The sequence below is a fragment of the Dicentrarchus labrax genome, unplaced genomic scaffold, assembly GCF_905237075.1.
Source record: "Dicentrarchus labrax unplaced genomic scaffold, dlabrax2021, whole genome shotgun sequence".
Classification (NCBI taxonomy): Eukaryota; Metazoa; Chordata; class Actinopteri; family Moronidae; genus Dicentrarchus; species Dicentrarchus labrax.
The window spans coordinates 174996-195602 of record NW_026136716.1 but is presented as its reverse complement, the minus strand read 5'-3'; the positions used below and the strand labels follow the sequence as shown (position 1 = coordinate 195602).

At 41.7% G+C, this 20607-nt stretch overlaps 2 protein-coding genes across 3 annotated transcripts; both read left to right on the top strand.

Moving 5' to 3' along the window:
* Nucleotides 1-1577: 1577 nt before the first annotated feature.
* vps16 (VPS16 core subunit of CORVET and HOPS complexes) lies at nucleotides 1578-15419 on the top strand. Its single transcript, XM_051426938.1, has 24 exons — nucleotides 1578-1745; nucleotides 2159-2247; nucleotides 2406-2497; nucleotides 2737-2865; nucleotides 2982-3126; nucleotides 3214-3329; nucleotides 3449-3571; nucleotides 3663-3718; nucleotides 3819-3908; nucleotides 4686-4857; nucleotides 6515-6646; nucleotides 6878-7005; nucleotides 7165-7200; nucleotides 7325-7433; nucleotides 7597-7731; nucleotides 8161-8269; nucleotides 8345-8442; nucleotides 9697-9801; nucleotides 9935-10012; nucleotides 12976-13062; nucleotides 14412-14494; nucleotides 14656-14752; nucleotides 14865-14968; nucleotides 15045-15419. The coding sequence occupies exons 1-24, from the start codon at nucleotides 1696-1698 to the stop codon at nucleotides 15184-15186; spliced, it is 2505 nt and encodes an 834-aa protein (XP_051282898.1). The 5' UTR covers nucleotides 1578-1695; the 3' UTR covers nucleotides 15187-15419.
* Nucleotides 15420-15833: 414 nt separating this feature from the next.
* On the top strand, nucleotides 15834-20132 carry rgn (regucalcin). 2 transcript variants are annotated; one of them, XM_051426941.1, is made up of 8 exons: nucleotides 15834-15962; nucleotides 18550-18765; nucleotides 18835-19017; nucleotides 19089-19105; nucleotides 19261-19375; nucleotides 19452-19583; nucleotides 19693-19847; nucleotides 19931-20132. In XM_051426941.1, the coding sequence occupies exons 2-8, from the start codon at nucleotides 18600-18602 to the stop codon at nucleotides 19979-19981; spliced, it is 819 nt and encodes a 272-aa protein (XP_051282901.1). In that variant the 5' UTR covers nucleotides 15834-15962; nucleotides 18550-18599; the 3' UTR covers nucleotides 19982-20132. The 2 variants fall into 2 exon arrangements, with proteins under 2 accessions (XP_051282901.1, XP_051282900.1); XM_051426940.1 differs by having other exon boundaries at nucleotides 19089-19189.
* The last annotated feature ends 475 nt before the right edge of the window (nucleotides 20133-20607 follow it).

Genomic DNA, 20607 nt, shown 5'->3' with positions numbered 1-20607 from the left:
ATGTCAAAATAAAAGACAGAATAAACAGAATACATAATCTGATCAATAAACAGGCACTGAATGGGTTAACTCTCTCTCTCTCTCTCTCTCTCTTTGCGGCTTCAGTGTCTCTCCACCACACCCAGAGGGGAGGGGTCTGTTACCATGACGACTGTGTTTCTGTGTGTGTAGAGAAAGAGAGAGAGGCTCATGTTTTTAAGGTGAAGTCATCTGGAAGGAAACCTGTCTCTCTCTCTCTCTCTCTCTCTCTCTCTCTCTCTCTCTCTCTCTCTGCTTCTCTCTGTGTGAATGTCTCTCTCTCTCTTTCCCTCTCTCTCTCTGTCTCTCTCTTTTTCTCTCTCTCTCTCTGCTTCTCTCTGTGTGAATGTCTCTCTCTCTCTTTCCCTCTCTCTCGCTCTCTCTCTCTCCCTCTTTTTGTGTGATTCTCTCTCGCCCTCTGGTTTGTTTTCTAATCAAAGGCCTGTTTACAGAACTTCACTGTTAAAATACAACATTTATAAGTCGTCTCCACGGACTGAATGTGAATGTGAAGGTTCTCCAAAGTTCTCATGTCAACAGTTGGTTTCTGCCTTTTAACAGGCAGTTTTTCCTTGCCCTTGTCTCCAAGGTCTTGCTCATGGTGGTACTGTTGGGTCTCTGTAATTAATGTTTTAAAGAGTTCGGTCTAGACCTGCTCTATTTGAAAAGTGTCCTGAGATAACTTCTGTTATGAATTGGTGCTATACAAATAAAATTGAATTGAATTGAATTGAATTGAATTGAATGTTCCTGGGAACCTGTCACTAACTGACTGTCGCCGGTTCTCAGAGTTTATTTGTAGCCTTTGTAGTGAATGCGTGCAGAGAACACAGAACCGTTCTGAGGAAGGTCAGAAGGTAACGAGGTGGAAACAGGAAGAGACGCTCACATCATGGAATTCATAAACACAATACACTGTATGTTGCGGAGGGGGGGTTCCTTCCTTTAACTGAGGATTCATTTGGGAACGTCAGGAATTCCCTCCCACAGAATGTGAGAACATATTTTTCCACTGAAGACTTATAATCTCTCCTTTACCAAGAAACCTTCAGTAACTGATATTAATATTATTTATATATTATAATATTTATACTCGGAGCTTCCTCCTCTGAAGAAGACCATGAGACACAGCTGAAAGCTCCAGATACAAAGTTCTTTGAAAAGAACAAAGAAAATAACAACCTTTGAAAGTTTAATGTCCATGTTGTGTAAAAGTGTTTGGATTCAGTCAGAGGAAGTAAAAGTACTCGGAGTACAGATACTCGAGTAATAAAGGATACTCTGGTAAAAGTAGAGTCCAGGTTTCAGTGCTGAAAGGGGAACCAGTGACAGATGGTGGTACACTAAACAATGAAGAGCTGTAGATTAAAAATAATGTTATAATATTTAAAGTATAAATAATAATGAATTGTATCTCTAACATTAACCTTGTTGTATTTATTTAAACAGTTTACGACTTTGTGGTTAAATAATAATAATAATAATAATAATCATCATCATCATCATAATCATAATCAATGTGCGCAGCGGCCACCAGGGGGCGACAGTGACCGCTCGAGAAGACGGTACCGTAGAAGAAGAAAGCTGCTGTTGATGAGGAAGTGATCAGCTGATTGATTGAAAGCTAACAGTGAATCATCTTCTTCATCCTCTTCAGACTCTCCCGTGGGAAACAACATGGCGTTCATCACAGCCAACTGGAACCCGCTGGGAGAAGCTTTTTATCGGTCAGTTTATCTCTTGTTCACCGGTCACAGCAGCTAGCATCCACAGCTAACGTCAGCTCATCATGTGACACTGCTAACGTTAGCTTCAGGCTAGCTTTAAATGTAATTGACAGTGTGTGTTAACTGTTAGCAGACACAATGCCCCGCAATAAGTTACATTGAAACGTTTAATCACGCACAACAGGTGATGTCAGGTGATTTACTTTATTGACGAATTGAGCAGAAGACTGGAACCAATCACAGCCCGAGTTTAGTCAGGTTAACGAGTGTTGTTGATTTCACTGAGAAACACGGCAGCGTTAAAATGAGCGAATTTTAAATGGAGACTGGTGGAAGAGAACAAAACTCTATAATTGTGTGTGTGTGTGTGTGTGTGTGTGTGTGTGTGTGTGTGTGTGTGTGTGTGTGTGTAGTAAAACCGAGCTGTATGAGATGTGTTGGAATTTGAGGGATGGACTCAGAGACTGTCTGGTGGCTGCAGCTCCATACGGAGGACCCATAGGTACACACACACACACACACACACACACACACACACACACACACACACAGTCTTTCATCCTCATTATTAAAACGGGAACATTAAAATACATTTTATATGGGGATGAATCAGCTCCTGATCTGTCTGTCGGTCTGTCTGTCTGTCTGTCTGTCGGTCAGCTCTCCTCAGAGAACCACACAGACGTTCTCCCAGTTCTCGTCCACAGTTGGAGATTTATTCTGCGTCTGGAGTCTCCATCACCAGCTTCCCGGTCAGTGTTCACTTTGGGTAGAATTTATTATTATTATTATTATTATTATTATTAATATATATTGGAGTATTAATAATAATACTCTAATATAATATAATGTCCATTATTCTCTGCTGAATAATTAGTTCTCCCGGGATCAATAAACATAAACTGTGTTACTGTGATGATAATAATAATAGTAATAGTTCTGAACAGTTTGTAATGAGTTGTCTCTCTGCCTCCACCTGTCTGTCTGCCAGTGGAAGAGTGGCCCTGTGGTCCAGTTGGGTTGGACGGTCAGTGATGAGCTGTTGTGTATTCAGGAGGACGGATCGGTTCTGATCTATGATGTGTTCGGATCCTTCAAGAGACACTTCAGTATGGGTCAGGTTAGTCTGTTAACTTGCTAACTAATCACTGTAGTAAGGGGCAGGTAAGTCTGTTAACTAGTTAACTAACCACTGTAGTACGGGGCAGTCAGCGTTGCTTGTTGTTGATCTGACAGGAAGTGGTCCAGAGTCAGGTGTTGGAAGCCAAGGTGTTCCACTCTCCGTATGGAACAGGCGTCGCCATAGTAACAGGCTCTTCCCGCTTCACCTTGGCAACAAACATCGACGACCTGAAACTCCGGAGGTTACCTGAAGTCCCAGGTAACCTGGCTCACTTCTGCTTTTACTCGATCTAATTTGATGAAATCTTTCTGTCTCTCTCTCTCTGACCTGTCTGCCTGTCTTCAGGTCTGCGGGGCAGGCCGTCCTGCTGGGTCGTCCTCACTCAGGACAGACAGACTAAAGTCCTCTTGTCCACCGGACCTGAACTCTACATCCTGGACAATACATCTTGTACTGCTGTGGTGAGACCGAGAGAAAGGCAGTATCGTTCACATGTCTGTCTTTTAGTTATAAGAGATAGACAGATAGAGAAACAGACGGGTAATCTCGCCTGTCTGTCTCTTTACCTGTCTGTCCTCAGTGTCCTCCAGGTTTCGGTCCACAGGCTGGCAGTATCGTCCACATGTCTGTGTCTTTCAGCTATAAATACCTGGCTCTCTTCACTGACACTGGACATGTTTGGACAGGCTCCTCCCATCTCCAGGTGAGCTGCTCCTCTGTCCAATCAGCTGCTTGATCTAACCTGAGGGGGCGGGGGCTGTGTGATTGATTGACAGCTGATTCTGTGTCTGCAGGACAAACTGAGTGAAGTCGACACCAAAAAGTCGACACCTCCCAAACAAATGGTCTGGTACGTACACCTGTCTGTCTCCCTGTCTGTCTCCTAGTCTGTCACCCTGTCTGTCTCCCTGTCTGTCCATTAACCTGTCTGACCCTTTCTACCTGTCCAGGTGTCGCAGACCGAAGAGTCAGCAGCCGTCTGTGGTGTTGATGTGGGACAGACTGCTCATGGTGGCTGGAGTCTGTAACGACACCATCCAGTATCCTTTAAAATAGGGCTGCTCGATTATGGAAAAAATCATAATCACGATTATTTGGGTCAAAATTGAAATCACGATTATTCAAACGATTATTTTTTTAAACTTCAGAAACATGCTGCATTTATTGGACATTTGTCAAAAACACTTTGCAAGGAAGTCCTCAGTTACACTTTCCTTTCCCCATAAACATTTGTAAGTCTCCTTTTAGTGTAGCTGGCCGCGTTACCTGTTCCAACGAAAACAACTGCGTGGGGGAGAGACGGAAATACGCATTCGCGAAATACGCAGACTGTGGCTGTGTCCCAATTCAGGGGCCTGAATTGGGACACAGCTTTTTTCTATACAACGTTGCACAACAGAAAATGAAAGAAAAATCGTTTCCCCTCGATTTTATTAGTTTTGAGATCGTTTGGCCACAACAGCCTTACTTTAAACCAGTTAAGACTGGATCCACAAAGAGTTAGTCCGGGTTCTCCTGAAACTCATAAGGGTTCCCCTCAAGCTCATTAGTGTTCTCCTGAAGCTCATTAGTGTTCTCCTGAAGCTCAATAGGGTTCATCTGAGGCTCATTTTGGTTCTTCTGAAGCTCAGTAGGATTCTCCTGAAGCTCATTGTGGTTCATCTGAGGCTCATTGTGGTTCTTCTGAAGCTCATTAGGGTTCTCCTGAAGCTCATTTTGGTTCATCTGGGGCTTATTTTGGTTCTCCTGAAGCCTGTTCCATTGTTTAATGAGACCTGTTGAGTCGTTCCAGTTTGGCCCTTGACCTTTGACCTCAGGTTCCCCATGGAGGATCAGTGCGTTCTGGTGGGAGAGCTGGACGGTGTTCGGATCATCAGCTCAACCAATCAGGAGCTGCTTCAGGAGGTTCCTCTGGTCTGTCAGGACATCTTCAAGATCGCCTCCATGGCTCCTGGCGCTCTGCTGCTGGAGGCCCACAGGGAGTATGAGGTAGTGTCTGTCTGATAACCTGTCTGACTCTCTGCAGGTTGGATATAATAATTATAATGATTAAAGCTGCAAGCAGCATTGGGCAGGACCTCGCGCTCCACGCAACTCTGGGCGTGCTGCGGCACATGCGGACCACGCAGCGCTTACTTCCTGTTGCTAGTAGGTGGCGCTATCACTATGTCTGAATATTGTCATGTACACGTGTTCAGGGCGGGACTGTTATCAAGCATTTGAAGTGTGGAGCCGATTGGACAATGTCACTCAAGTTATAGCGGTTATATGCTGAAAATCATTGCAAAATGCCGGAAATGGCATCACAGTTTGACATTTGATTCAACCTGGCCTACTTTGAGGGCATGCCACGGACACGCCCTTTAATGTACATGCACAAATAGCACAACTTTTAATCAGCACCATTTTTTGACTGTACTGACCAATTTTGAAGCAGATCCGATAAATTCCCTAGGAGGAGTTTGTTCAAATACACAAGAAAAATTCGCCGAAAATCAAAATCAAAATGACCGACTTCCTGTGGGGTTTCGGGTATAGGTCCAAGCGGCTTTTTTGTACGTCACAGCATGTTACACGTTCCTACCGAGTTTCGTACATATCGGTGAAATGTGGCGCCGGGGCTGCTGTTTTTTTATCCTGTAGGGGGCGCTACAAACACGACAAACACTATTTTTGGTATGTGAGCTTCAGGCACCACTGTACACGTGCCCTGTGAATTTCATATTCATAACTATTATGTCTCCGCACAGTGATTTATCCTGCCACCAGAGTGCCACCCAGTGGTGTGATTTTTTTTTTTTTTTTTCCTTTTTAGGTGAGCCTCAGGGAGCCATGGGCAAGCATCCTACCAAGTTTCATTCAAATCAAACGTGCTGTTGCAGAGATATAAACTTCTTCATTTTAAAGAGCGCCATCTTGTGGTGATGGCCTGAAATTGTGCACGGTGCCCAAGGAAGACATGAGGAACAATGGACCCAAGCTTGGTGTCAATCGGACATACCAATGTGGAGAAATGATCCACTTCCTTTTTTGACGAAAAATCAACAGGAAGTGCTAAATTTATAGCGTGCTTATTGTTTGAAATTTCAAAAATGTTCAAATTACTTTTTTTGCCAGGGCGGTCCCCAGGTGCTAGGTGAAACATTTCCTGCGAATCGGACAAAGTGTGTAGGAGGAACACGAAAAAGTAGTTTAAGGACATTTCGTGCTCTAACGAAAAAAAATTATAGGCGAAAGTGGGCGTGGCCTTTATGGGGAGATTCAGCGAACGCGTGGATATACGTTTTTTTAATGTGCGACAAATAATGCAGAAGTTATTAACCTAAACGCACTTTTTATGATAGTAGCGCCACCTAGTGGCTGACCCGAAAGCGACGCATAGAATATCACATTTTTCACCAGGCCTGACCACTTTTTTGTATACAAGATTTTGTATATGTTCAGGGGGGCAAAAACGCAATCAAAAGTGCTAAAAATTATAATAATAGGGAAGAAGAAACATAGCAAATACAATAGGGACCTCCAGCGGTCACTGGCTCGGTCCCTAATAATAATAATAGGTAAGAAATCGAGCAAAAACAATAGGGACCTCCAGCGGCCACTGGCTCGGTCCCTAAATATAAACAACTGTTCTCTGTTTGTGTAGAAGTCCAGTCAGAAGGCAGATGAGTACCTGAGGGAGATCAAGGAGCAAAGCATGCTGGGAGAAGCAGTCCGACAGTGTGTGGAGGCAGCAGGACATGAATATGACACCAACACCCAGAAATCCCTGCTGAGGGTGAGACGTTTGTTCCATCAGGGTTCGCAGGGTTCTCAAGGTTCCCATTGTTCCCATTGTTCTCTGGGTTATCTGGATTCTCACTGTTCTCTGGGTTCCATCAGGGTTCTCAGGGTTCTTATTGTTCCATCAGTGTTCTCTCTGTTCTCATTGTTCGCATTGTTCTCAGTGTTCTCAGGGTTCTCAGGGTTCTCTGTGTTCTGCGGTGTAATGCTGTATTCTGTCCACCAGGCGGCGTCCTTCGGGAAATGTTTTCTGACCGACTTTAGTCCGGATCCTTTCGTGTCGACCTGCAGAGAACTGCGAGTTCTGAACGCAGTCAGAGAGAGCGACGTGGGCCTGCCACTCACATACACTCAGTATCCTCACACACTGGTGCATCATGGGAACTGTAGTGTACGGGGGTCTTTAATCTGTAGTGTTTGGTGGTTAATGAGCACTGACTACTAACAACCAATTGGACCAGTCTCATGTCAGTCTGTTACCGTGGCAATGAGCTCCTTGACTTCTGACCTCAGATTCAAACAGATGACTCTACAGGTACTGATCGACAGGTGAGTCAGTCTCTCTCTACCTGTCTGTCTCTGTCTCTCTGTACCTGTCTGTCTCTCTGTACCTGTCTGTGTCTGTCTCTGTCTCTCTCACCTGTCTGTCTCTCTGTACCTGTCTGTCTCTCAGGTTGGTGTATCGACAGTTTTATCCGTTAGCGATAGAAATCTGCCGCTACCTGAAGATTCCAGATTATCAGGGAGTCAGCCGAGTCCTCAAACACTGGGCTTCCTGTAAGGTAACCTGTCTCACCTGACTCCTCTTACATGCCAGGATCATATGACTCCTCCCACTGCTCCTGTCTCACCTGACTCCTCCCACCTCACATGCCTGTGTTTTTTAGTCAGATTTACCTGTAGATCTCACATGTTTGATGTGGTTGTGGTTGTGGGCGTGTCCAGGTGCAGCAGAAGGACCTATCAGACGAGGCGATAGCCCGGGCTGTGTGTGTGAAGGTGGGAGACTCACCTGGGGTTTCTTATTCACACATTGCAGCTAAAGCTTATGAATGTGGACGAACTGAGCTCGCCATTAAGGTAACGTAATGTTGACATCATAAACCCAATCATTATACTGTGTATATACATTATATATGAGTCAGCAGATATTTACTCTATATACATTATGTGTTTATATGATTCAGCAGATATTTACTCTATATACATTATGTGTTTATATGAGTCAGCAGATATTTACTGTATATACATTATATGTTTTTTTGAGTCAGCAGATTTTACTTTATATACATTATATGTTTATATATGAGTCAGCAGATATTTACTGTATATACATTGTGTTTATATATGAGTCAGCAGATACTTACTTTACATACATTATTTGTGTTTATATTTGAGTTGGCAGAAATTTACTTTACATACATTATTTGTGTTTATATGTGGGTTTCTGTGTCTGTTGTTGTTGTTGTGAATGTGTTTATTTTGTACCTTATTCATTTTCTGTGTCAGTTGTTGGACTTCGAGGCTCGGTCTGGAGAACAGGTTCCTCTGCTGCTAAAGATGAAGAGGAGTCAGTTGGCTCTCAGTAAAGCTGTGGAGAGTGGCGACACTGACCTGGGTGAGTCTTTTAGCCCCGCCCACCACCTGTCTATTAGGTGGATAATGTCACACTGATGGTTTCCTGTGTTTTCAGTTTACACGGTGGTGACTTACCTGAAGAATGAGATGAACCGAGGAGACTTCTTCATGACGCTAAGGAACCAACCGGTCGCACTCAGTCTCTACAGACAGGTACTTTTCATCATTAGCATCATTAGCGTCATTAGTATTATTAGCATCATTAGCCTTCTCCTCAGTCTAGCATCATTAGCCCGAAATTCTGTTCTTCAAATTCCCACAAGAGCGTTTCAGAGTATGTTGCCTGCCCAACGTAATTTATTTGTGTGTTTTGTCCTCAAAAATGAATCAAAATGTTTTTTTTCTCTGCTTAAAATCTCGTCTCACCTGTCTCTAACTGATTGACTTCCTGTCTGGTGCCACAATGTTAATGTAGCGTGAAAACAAGCGTGAAAATTAGCGTATTTTCTTGTTTCTGTGTCTGACTTCCTGTCAGCGTGATCTTCTCTGTGCTGCTTGTCTGTGCCGCGTATTCTACGATGAGAATACGGTGCTTCTGGTGGAATTTAGAGCATTGCCTAGAACAGGTTACGGCGTTGTGACCGTGAAAACCTTCTGATTTATTGATGATGTTTTCTGTAGCACTTTATAAAGTGCTACATGAATTCAACCAGGAAAAAATCAATAAAAGTGAAGAATGATGACAAGAAGAAGAAGAAAGGAGGCAAATTAGATGTTCAGTAACTTGAATAGATCCTGTCTGAAGGAAAGACTCTGAAAGTGCTTTAGTGTTGGAGATACCCCTAACCTGAGGTATAACAAAGCACAACAATGGTTTTTATTTATTATTATTTTCTCCAGAAATGATAAGAAATTAGATTCTTATATGAAAATGTTTTTTGAAAAAGTGGTTAAATTGACCTTGTGGCACACTGAATAAAGTAAGAGCAGAATAAAGCCCAGTCGAATGGGAGATGATACACGTGAACTCATAACGCAAGCTCTCCTTGTTCAGGTCTGGATTGTGTCTGTGCTCTGTTAATCTGTGCTCTGTTAATCTAAACTCTGAGCTCTGTTAATCTGTGCTCTGTTAATCTAAACTCTGAGTTCTGTTAATCTGTGTTCTGTTAATCTGTGCTCTGTTAATCTAAACTCTGAGCTCTGTTAATCTGTGTTCTGTTAATCTGTGTTCTGTTAATCTAAACTCTGAGTTCTGTTAATCTGTGCTCTGTTAATCTGAAGTCTGAGCCCTGTTAATCTGTGCTCTGTTAATATCTGTTTTGTTAATCTTTGTTAATCTGTGCTCTGATAATCTGGTTAATCTGTGCTCTGTTAATCTCTGTTTTGTTAATCTTTGTTAATCTGTGCTCTGTTAATATCTGTTTTGTTAATCTTTGTTAATCTGTGCTCTGATAATCTGTGTGTCAGTTCTGTAAACTACAGGAACAAGAAACTCTGAAGGATCTTTATAACCAGGATGACGATCACCAGGAGCTCGCCAACTACTACGTTACTGCCAGTTACAGAGAGAAGGTGAGAGACCAAGACCACCTGAAAGGGGGGTCTCAGTCTGGTTCCAGTCAGACTCAGCTGGTGTGTTTGTGGTCTGACAATAAAGACGACTTGTCTTTCTCTCTTATTGACTGTCTCTTTATCTGTCTCTCAGAGGTTAGACAGCCGTCTCTCTCTCCTGCAGAGTGCTGTAGATGAATACAACAAGGCCAAGAATGAGTTTTCTGCAAAGGTAAAACACTTTGAACCATTATTGTTTGATTTTAAACGATCAAATATACAATACTGTATATAATAACGTATATATCAATACAGTAATGTATATAATAACTTGTATATCTGGTACAGTAATCGATATGTTTATATCACGTACAGTAATGTATATAATAACGTTTGTATCATGTACAATGTATATAATTATATCAGTACAGCAATGTATATATCACGTACAGTAATGGATATAATAACGTGTGTATCACGTACAGTAATGTTTATAATGACGTATATATCACGTACAGTAATGTATATAATGACGTATATATCACGTACAGTAATGTATATAATGACGTATATATCACGTACAGTAATGGATATGATAACGTTTATGCAGGTACAGTAATGTTTATAATAACGTATATATCACGTACAGTAATGTATATAATGACGTATATATCACGTACAGTAATGTATATAATGACGTATATATCACGTTACTGTAATTTGAGTAATGGATATGATAACGTATATATCACGTACAGTAATGGATATAATTTATATATCAGTACAATAATGGATATAATAACGTTTATATCAGTACAGTAATGCGTATAATAACGTATACATCAGTACAGTAATGCATATAATAACGTATATATCACGCACAGTAATGCATATGATAACATTTATATCACATACAGTAATGTGAAAATAAAAATAACCCTAACTCACTGTTTTAGGACCCTTTCGTAGATTTATTAGGGACTGGGCACTGAACAGTGCAAGGCCCTATTGTAATGCAAGGAATTGTTATTATTAGGGGCCGAGCCAGCGACCGGTGGAGGTCATACTTCAAACCCAACAGGAAGTCGGCCATTTTGGATTTTGTGGCAATTTTTGGCGATTTGCACACGTTGTATTTGAACGAACTCCTCCTAGGGAATTTATTGGACCGACTGCACACTTACACACAGCCATCTAAACACATTCACCATTAAAAGTTGTGCTATTCACTTTTTTCCGTTGAACATTGTGGATGTGGCGTGGCGTCCCGTGGCCTCCAATTTCGATCCTTCGCCATGAAAGAGGGATTCGTCATAACTTCTGCGTACATGATCCGACTGCAACGAAACTTCACATGTTCGATAAGAGTCCTGCCCTGAACACGTCTATGTGATAATATTCAGAAATAGTGAGACGCCACCTAGTGGCAACAGGAAGTATCACGTTTTATACTTTCATGTTCTACTCCTAGCAGGATGATCAGATCCAGCTGAAAATTACTTATAAAATGCAAAACACATTGTTGATGATATGTATTGACTGTGGTGAGGGGGCATGTCTGTGGCGTGGCGGGAAATTTTGATGCATCACCACAAAACACGAATTCACTAGAACTTGAGTGTACATTGTCCAATCAGCTCCAAACTTCACTTGTCTGATAAGAGTCCTGCCTTGAACATGCCTATGTGATAATATTATTGTATTATTTTTAGCGCCTTTGACTGCATTTTTGCCCCCCTGAACATATACGAAAACTCAATTTTAATTGGCAAAGTGGTCAGGCCTGGTGAAAAATTTTATATTCTATGCATCGCATTCGGGTCTGCCACTAGGTGGCGCTACTATCACGAGAAGTGCATTTAGGCTAATAACTCCCGCATCGTTTGTCGCACATTCAAAAACCTTGTATACACGCGTTCGGTGAATGGAGCTGAATCGCCCACTTCCGCCTATAACTTTTCTTGGCTAGAGCGCAAAATGTCCATAAACTACTTTTTCCTCCTATGCGCTTTGTGCGATTCGCACAAAATATTTTACGTAGCATTTGGGGACCGTCCTTATAAAAAAGTATGTTATAAAATTAACACTTCCTGTGGATTTTTCGTCAAAAAAGGAAGTGGAGCATTTCTCCACATTGGTATGTCCGATTGACACCAAACTTGGGTCCATAGTTACTCATGTCTTTTTTAGGCATTGTGCACAACTTCAGGCCGTCACCACTAGGTGACGCTCTTTAAAGTGAAGAAGTTTATATCTCTGCAACGGCAAGTGTGAATAAAATAACTACAACTACGATGCTTGCCCATGCCTCCCTGAGGCTTGCTAAAAAAATTGTCAACAATCCGCCACTAGGTGGCGCTCTGGTGGCAGGGTAAATCACTGTGCGTAGACCATTATAGCTATGAATATGAAATTCACAGGGCACGTGTAGACTGTTGCCTGTAGCTCACATACCAAAAATCGTGTTTGTAGCGCCCCCTTCAGGATTTTAAAAAAGCAGCCCGGGGCCACGTTTCACCGATATGTACGAAACTCGGTCGGCCCGTGTAACGTGCCGGGATGTACAAAAAAGCCTCTTGGACCCATACCCCAAACCCCACGGGAAGTTGGTTATTTTCACTTTCGGTGAACTTTTCGCGTTGTATTTGAATGAACTCCTCCTAGGGAATTCATCGGATCTGATTCAAAATTGGTCCGTACAGTCAAAGTATGTTGCTGATTAAAAGTTGTGCTATTTTTGGGTGCCCGGTTAGCTCAGTGGGTAGAGCTGACGACCCATGTACTGAGGCTGAGTCCTTGCTGCAGCGGCCCAGGGTTCAAATCCACCGATTGGCCATCAAACAGATGGTATTCATATCTCCTACTTCGGTGTACATGGTCCAATCTCAATGAAACTTCACGTGTTTGATAACAGTCCCGCCCTGAATACGTCTACATGACAATATTCAGACATAGTGATTGCGCCACGTACTGACAACAGGAAGTAAGAGCTGCGTGGCGATTTTGAGCTGATTTAGGTGAAATTATCATGTTGTGGTCCGCACGTGACGCGGATGTAGCACGCCCCGAGTTGCGTGGAGCTTTAATTTTTTTTAAAACCCTAACCCCTGCAGTTACCCCAGAGAACTGTAGTTACACCTGCAGTTACACCTGTAACTCCCATCACATTTAAATATATAAACATTTTTTCTTCAGGCCACAGAGGATGAGATGCGCCTCCTTCGTTTCCAACGAAAACTGGACGACGAGAAAGGGGCAGGGCTACTGGGACTATCTCTACAGGTAGGTAAAGGGGGTGGCAACTGGGACTGTTTGTACAGGTAGGTAAAGGAGTGTGGCTACTGGTACTGTTTGTACAGGTAGGTAAAGACTGTATGATTACAATGATGGATCAAATTTGACTTCTTTTTCTAGTAAGTAGTTACTTATATATGTAGTAACTGGTAAAGTAATATAAGAGAAGTAACTACTTTTCAGTAACTTGTGCAGCTGGTTCTTTGTGATAAACCATTTGTCACATCAGGTTACTGTACAACATTGTGTTTCTGTACTTTCTAATCAAATTACTTTAGATGTAGTTTATTTTTCAGGTACTTTAATTTGTATCCAAACGCAGATGACTCTCCACTGTGTGCCTGTGCCTATATATATATATATATATATATATATATATATATATATATATATATATATATTTTTTTTTTTTTTTTTTTTTTTTTTTTTTTTATATAATTTTAGTGCTGTCAAACGATTTAAATATTTAATCGCATTAATGTCATAGTTAACTTGCAATTAATCGCACATTTTTATCTATTCTAAATGTCCCTTGATTTCTTTTTGTCCCATTATTTTTTTCTCATTTTAATGCTCTATGTTTATATATGAGTGTATATGAATGCTCTGCTTAATCAACATGGAAAAGTGGATCGGCTTGCTTTGTGCAAATGTTGTTTTTATTGAAAATAACATTTGCATATATTGTAGTGTTCAATTTCACACTAACATTCTCACTTGGAGCAAATAATCTCTCACACAATGTAACACTGTCCATCAATAAAAGGGTGAAACAAATACTTTGTCACACAAACAGCCCCTTCAACAGCCCTTTCTAAGGGATCAAAACAGGGCGATACAAAATAAAATTACAAAGTGCACATGTAAGGTAAACTAGGACTCAGCCTATAGTGCAGTTAAACCATGGCTTAATACTTTTCTCAAGTTTGCTTTGAACATAGCAGTCAGGCTACTGCTCTTTATTCACCAGAGGCTCAACCCAGCCTCTTATTTCAGAAAGAATGAACAGTAACGGTTACCAATAAAAGGTAAGCCTACTACTTCTTTGCTTTGAGCCAGTTACTCAAACAGCCAAGCCTGTTGACATTTTCAGACAACAAGGAATCCATCCATTTCGGCGTCTCGCACTCGCCATCCACTCAAAACGCAACGTCTACTACTCTTAAACAAGTGTGTGCGGCCGTTAATAACGCGTTAAACTGACAGCACTAATATATATAATTATTCAATGACAGTTCTTCATTAGAATAAATTACCCCGATTTATAAACAACCTCCAGGACATAATCGCTACTTGTCTCATGATGATGTCACTTCCTGTGTGTCCTGTTTGTGCAGGCGACGATGGAGGCCCTTCTGGCTTTAGGACTCCACAAACAAGCAGAACAACTTTACAGAGACTTCAGAGTTCCTGACAAAAGGTGAGACATTCAGTATGTGATGTCACTGCTCTCTCTGCTCTGATTGGCTTATATTTAGGTAGCAGCTCATTGGTGAATAGTCATAAGTTTGTGCACGTACCTGTTGTTCAGTGTCCCTCCACCTGTCTACCTGTGTTCTCTCTGCCTGTCTACCTGTGCAGGTATTGGTGGTTAAAACTGAAGTCTCTGGCAGAGAAAGAGGAGTGGGAGGAGTTAGAGAAGTTCTCAAAGAGCAAGAAGTCTCCAATTGGATACCTGGTAAGAACAAGCCCCGCCCCTTCACTATCTACCTGATATTCAATAAAGATTTTCATTTCAAATAAAGAGAGAACTATATTTCCCATGATTCTTGGCACTGTCTCTTGTTCAGGCGTTTGTTGAAGTTTGCATGAAGTGTAACAACAAGTACGAAGCCAAGAAGTACGTTTCTAAGGTAACACCTGAGCAGAAGGTCAAAGCTCACCTGGCCATCAGGTAAGACTCTGAGCACCCGTGATCTTTTCAGATAGGTGACACCTGACCACGCAGGTAACTCTTCTCTTCTTGTCAGTGATCTGGAGGGGGCGGCAGACGTTGCCATCGAACACAAGAACGAATCAGAGATGGCGGCAGTCCTCTCCAGATGCTCCGCCTCCGATCGCTCGTTGATTGACAGGTTGAACCGAGCCAGAGCCTCCGTTGCCAAAAAGTGACCCTTTATTTAGAGTGTATGTCCAGAGACAGCAGAGAGACTCTGCTGCCAAATAATGACCCTCAGTTTGCTTTCTGATTGGTCGTTACCATCTTCGTGTACTATTCTTCATGTGCTTTAATGTGTAACAGATCTGATCATATTATTAATTAAATGATGATATGATGTTTGATCATCCAGCTGAACATGTTTTTTTCTTCTGTGTTTCTGTGTGAATAAAAAAAGAAAAAGAAAGGTTTGTTTATTTTATTGTGTAAAATGCACATTAATGCTAATTGACTCCAACAGGATACCATTGATCTGCTGGCAGGAGAACATATTGATCCAAAGGTACTGATCAGGTTTTTAAATCCACCAACATAAACAATCAATAGTGATAATGATCAGCTGTGATAAAATACAAACAAAATATATATATATTTTTATATGTGTAATAAAACTTCCGTATAGCTGATTTTTCCTCTAATTTTCAGTTTCACTGTACTAATCTATACATGTCAAAGAAGTTTAGTAGCTTATTGTGAGTCTAATATTTTCATTAAACTCTGTTAACCTAATAAATGTTTAATATCGAGTCTTAATCAGAGTTGATTTCGTTGAGTCAGCACTTTAAACCCAGAGTGCGTTTAGTCGGAGTCAGCCGGTTTTGGGGGGCGGAGCTTTGATGTCGTCAGCTGGAGCAAAGTAACTCCAGAAACTTGTTGGTCTGTTGAAAGTACTACAACAGGACTACAACAGCAGTACCACTGGAGTACTACAGGCTGCATGTTACTACAGGTAGGTTTAACATCTGTATTCTATAAAGTGAACCTCGCTGTACTGTTTATCTGAAGCACAGTTAGTTGGAGTAAATGCTCCCTTTAAGTAAGCCAGACTGCATTCAAGCATCAGTGCGTTTAAGCGCCTGTAGATTTACGGAAGATATTTTCAGCGTTCATCCGCGCTCCAGACACCAGACACGGAATCACTGGTGTCTTCCTAAAAGTTGGGAAGATAAAGTTCTGTTGTGTGATTTGTTACTGTGCCGAATGTAGCAACAAAGCATTAACTTTCGTGCGAAGTCTTTAGTTTGATTCCAAATGGTCTGTGAAATGTTAATGAGCAAGGCAGCAACACAATGTGACGGATTTATAATGGAGTCTGGCGAGAGAGTTGTTTGACTCAGCAGTTTGGTTAAACATTAACTGACCTCGTTTAGAGAAGACTGCAGTATCGCAGTATCGTGAAGTAACGTTATATAAAACCATTATTCATACTGTGTATATGCAGTACTACTGAGTGTAATGTTTGGTAGTATAATGTTCTGTAGTATAAAATGTACCACCGTACTGCATGTTCTATATACAATGTTATATCACATAGTACCATAGTACTAAGACAGTAGTATAATATGCAATACTCTATGTTCTGTACATGTGTTATGATCACTATTACTACAATATGCAGTAGTATAATGTGTAACAGTAATAGATAATGTGTAACAGTACTACAGTCTGTAGTATAATGTGTAACAGTAATAGATAATGTGTAACAGTACTACAGTCTGTGTAACAGTAGTACATTCTGTGTGACAGTACTACATTCTGTGTGACAGTACTACATTCTGTAGTATAATGTGTAACAGTACTACATTCTGTAGTATAATTTGTAACAGTAATACATTCTGTAGTATAATGTGTAACAGTAATACATTCTGTAGTATAATGTGTAACAGTACTACATTCTGTAGTATAATTTGTAACAGTACTACATTGTGTAGTATAATTTGTAACAGCACTACATTGTGTAGTATAATGTGTTACAGTACTACATTCTGTGTGACAGTAATTCAGTTCAATTTTATTTGTATAGCACCAATTCATAACAGAAGTTATCTCAGGACACTTTTCAAATAGAGCAGGTCTAGACCGAACTCTTTAACATTAATTACAGAGACCCAACAGTACCACCATGAGCAAGCACTTGGCGACAAGGGCAAGGAAAAACTGCCTGTTAAAAGGCAGAAACCTAGGACAGATCCTCCGGCTCTAGGTGGGTGGTCGTCTGTCTCGACCAGTTGGGGTGAGAGAGAGAGAGGCAGAGAGAGAGAGAGCGAGAGACAGACGGACAGACAGGTGCATAGCAACAACAGTATTGGCAATGGCAATCTAGCAGGACCATGGCAGGAGGCTCCACCAGGATTGACAAGAACCTGCAAGACGAGAAAGCACAAGAACTCCGGGGAAGAAGTGAAGTTAGTAGCATGCATAAATGGAACATGAATGAGTGCAGAAAGAGAGAGGAAGGGAGGAGCTCAGTGCACCATGGGAAATCCCCCGATAGTCTAGGCCTATAGCAGCATAACTAAGGGATGGTTCAGGACTCACCTGATCCAGCCCTAACTATAAGCTTTATCAAAGAGGAATGTCTTAAGCCTACTCTTAAATGTGGTGAGGGTGTCTGCCTCCCGAACCACAACTGGAAGCTGGTTCCACAAGAGAGGAGCTTGGTAACTGAAGGCTCTGGCTCCTGTTCTACTTTTAGAGACTATAGGAACCACAAGTAGCCCAGCATTCAGAGAACGTAGTGTTCTAGTGGGGTAATAGGGTACTATGAGCTCTTTAAGATATGAAGGGGCCTGACCATGAAGAGCTTTATAGGTGAGGAGGAGGATTTTAAATTCAATTCTACATTTTATAGGGAGCCAATGCAGAGTAGCTAGTACAGGAGAGATGTGATCTCTTTTTCTAGTTCCTGTCAGTACTCGTGCTGCAGCGTTCTGAATTAATTGGAGCGTTTTAATGGACTTATTGGGGCAACCTGATAATAAAGAGCTGCAGTAATCCAGCCTTGAAGTAACAAATGCATGGATTAGTTTTTCTGCATCTGTCTGTGATAGTATGTGTCTAATTTTTCTAATATTACGTAAATGAAAGAAGGCGGTCCTAGAGGTCTGCTTTATGTGGGAGTTAAATGACAAATCCTGATCAAAGATGACTCCAAGATTCCTGACAGTGGTGCTAGAGGCCAAGTTAATGCCATCTAGAGTAACTATATCTTTAGACAGTGAGTCTCTAAGGTTTTTGGGGCCAAGTACAAGAATTTCGTTTTGAGTTTAACATCAGAAAATTGCAGGTCATCCAGGATTTTATGTCCGTAAGACATGTTTGTAATTTAGATAATTGATTAATTTCATTGGGTTTGATTGATAGATATAACTGCGTATCATCTGCATAACAGTGAAAGTACTACATTCTGTAGTATAATGTGTAACAGTACTACATTCTGTGTGACAGTACTACATTCTGTAGTATAATGTGTGACAGTACTACATTCTGTGTGACAGTACTACATGTTAACTTCCTGTTGTTTCCATGAAAACAAGAGTGAGTGAGGTGACTGCTACTCAGTGATTGGTCCAGACAGACAGTGGTGATGATGTCATCAGTGAAGGTGGAGTCTGTGGTGAAGTCGAGCGCTCTGATTGGTGAAGGGCCCGTGTGGGAGGAGTCAGAGCAGATGTTGATGTTTGTCGATATCGCTGGGCAGAAAATCCACCGCTGGAGTCCAACGACCAATCAGATCCAATCTGTGGAGACAGGTAAACCAATCAGCGCGCAGGAAACGGTTAGTCTCACCTGCCCACTCTCACCTTTCTGTTTGTCCTCAGGTGACACAGTGGGCTTCGCAGTTCCTCGCAGGTTAGGTGGTTACGTTGCAGGTGTGGGTCGCAGCATTGTGGCTGTTGATTGGTCAACTCAGACAATGACATCATTGGTGGAGGTCGACAAGGAAAAACCCAACAACCGACTGAACGACGGGAAGGTGGATCCTATTGGACGCCTGCTGGCAGGTGAGTTTGTCTACCTGTCTGCCTGTCTGTCTGAACTGTTGTTGCCATGGTAACAGTGTTTGCTGTCTCAGGTACAATGGGAAAAGAGGTGAGACCTGCCGAGGTTCAGAGACAACAAGGATCTTTGTTCTCTGTGACCTCTGACCTCACTGTGAGCAAACACCTGAGCCAGGTAAGCACACCTGTCTGTCTCTGACCTGCCTGTCTGTACCTGTCTTTCTCTCTGACCTGTCTCACTCTCAGGTGGATATATCTAATGGGTTGGACTGGTCTCCAGATCAGAAGACATTTTTCTACATTGACAGTTTGTGTTTGACAGTCGACGCCTTCGACTACGACTCAAACACAGGACTCATTGGTAACTGTGTACTTGTACTGCAGTACTGCGTGTATTTCTGTGTATTTATACTTCACTAATCATTTGTGTTGCCTAGGTAACCGTCGTGTGGTGTATCGTATGGAGGAGGGGGAGGGGCTTCCAGACGGGATGACAATTGATGTTGAAGGTCGTCTCTGGGTGGCGTGTTATAATGGAGGACGGGTCATCAACATCGACCCTGTTACTGGTTAGTTATACTGGTTCTGATGTTACAATGGAGGACTGGTCTTCGACCCCGTTACTGGTTAGTTATACTGGTTCCACTGGTTACCATAGCACCTGTTGTATCCTCTCAGGTGTGCGGCTGCAGGCGGTCTCTCTGCCTGTGATGAAGACCACCTCATGTTGTTTTGGAGGTCCGGACTACTCCGACCTATATGTGACTTCAGCCAGTTTGGGCCTCGACCAATCAGAGCTGAGACAGCAGCCGCTGGCCGGACACACCTTCAGGGTCAGACTCACCTAGTTACACTTCATTCACTCACCTGTGTTCACTGTCACACACCTGCTGATAGTCTGTGTGTGTGTCTACAGGTGACTGGACTTGGGGTCAAAGGGCGTCCTTCAAACTCATTCTCTGGATAATCTTCAGGAGACTCCAACAGCCAATCACAACACAGATCCCCAACAGGAAGTTTGATTGATTAGTCCTCATTGTCAGAAACTGTTAGGTGTTAGCAATCAATAATTATCAAACCAAAATCAATAATATTGTTAATAAATGGTTAACTATAAAGTGGAGTTTACGCAATATTTATTTTAATTTAAATGAATAAAGTAAAAAACCAACAGCCAATCAGAAACAAGGACATTTTGCGTATGATTGTGATATCGTCAAACAGGTCAGGTGATCACAGACTGCTCAGGTAGATCAGCAGCTGGAAGAATGACGGCTTTAGTTCAGTTTCAGGGTCCAGGTCTGAGATCAACCATCTGTGTGTGAGTCAGGGTGTTCAATAGACACTAGAGGATCAATAACTACTGCAGTTAAACCCGCTCTAACAGCGGTTGCACCATGATCACTTAGAGATAACTAGTCCTAACAAAGTAGTTCAATATTAAAATATCAAATGAATAAAGTAGGTCTGTACTTGATTACTGTTTATTCTGATATTTCATTAAATCACTTTATGGGATGTGTTACTATTTAATTGTACATAAATCACACCTTATTAATAATATACTTTATAACTATTGCAATGCTGATCAAA

What these genes read in the sequence shown, in the direction of transcription:
- vps16 (XM_051426938.1), top strand. Translation starts at nt 1,696, where the DNA reads ATGGCGTTCATCACAGCCAACTGGAACCCGCTGGGAGAAGCTTTTTAT. An exon ending in GTCTGTAACGACACCATCCA is followed by an intron (nt 3,909 to 4,685) that starts GTATCCTTTAAA and finishes CTTTGACCTCAG; the next exon opens with GTTCCCCATGGAGGATCAGT. An exon ending in CACTCAGTCTCTACAGACAG is followed by an intron (nt 8,443 to 9,696) that starts GTACTTTTCATC and finishes TCTGTGTGTCAG; the next exon opens with TTCTGTAAACTACAGGAACA.
- rgn (XM_051426940.1), top strand. Translation starts at nt 18,600, where the DNA reads ATGATGTCATCAGTGAAGGTGGAGTCTGTGGTGAAGTCGAGCGCTCTG. An exon ending in GATCCAATCTGTGGAGACAG is followed by an intron (nt 18,766 to 18,834) that starts GTAAACCAATCA and finishes GTTTGTCCTCAG; the next exon opens with GTGACACAGTGGGCTTCGCA. An exon ending in TGGCCGGACACACCTTCAGG is followed by an intron (nt 19,848 to 19,930) that starts GTCAGACTCACC and finishes GTGTGTCTACAG; the next exon opens with GTGACTGGACTTGGGGTCAA.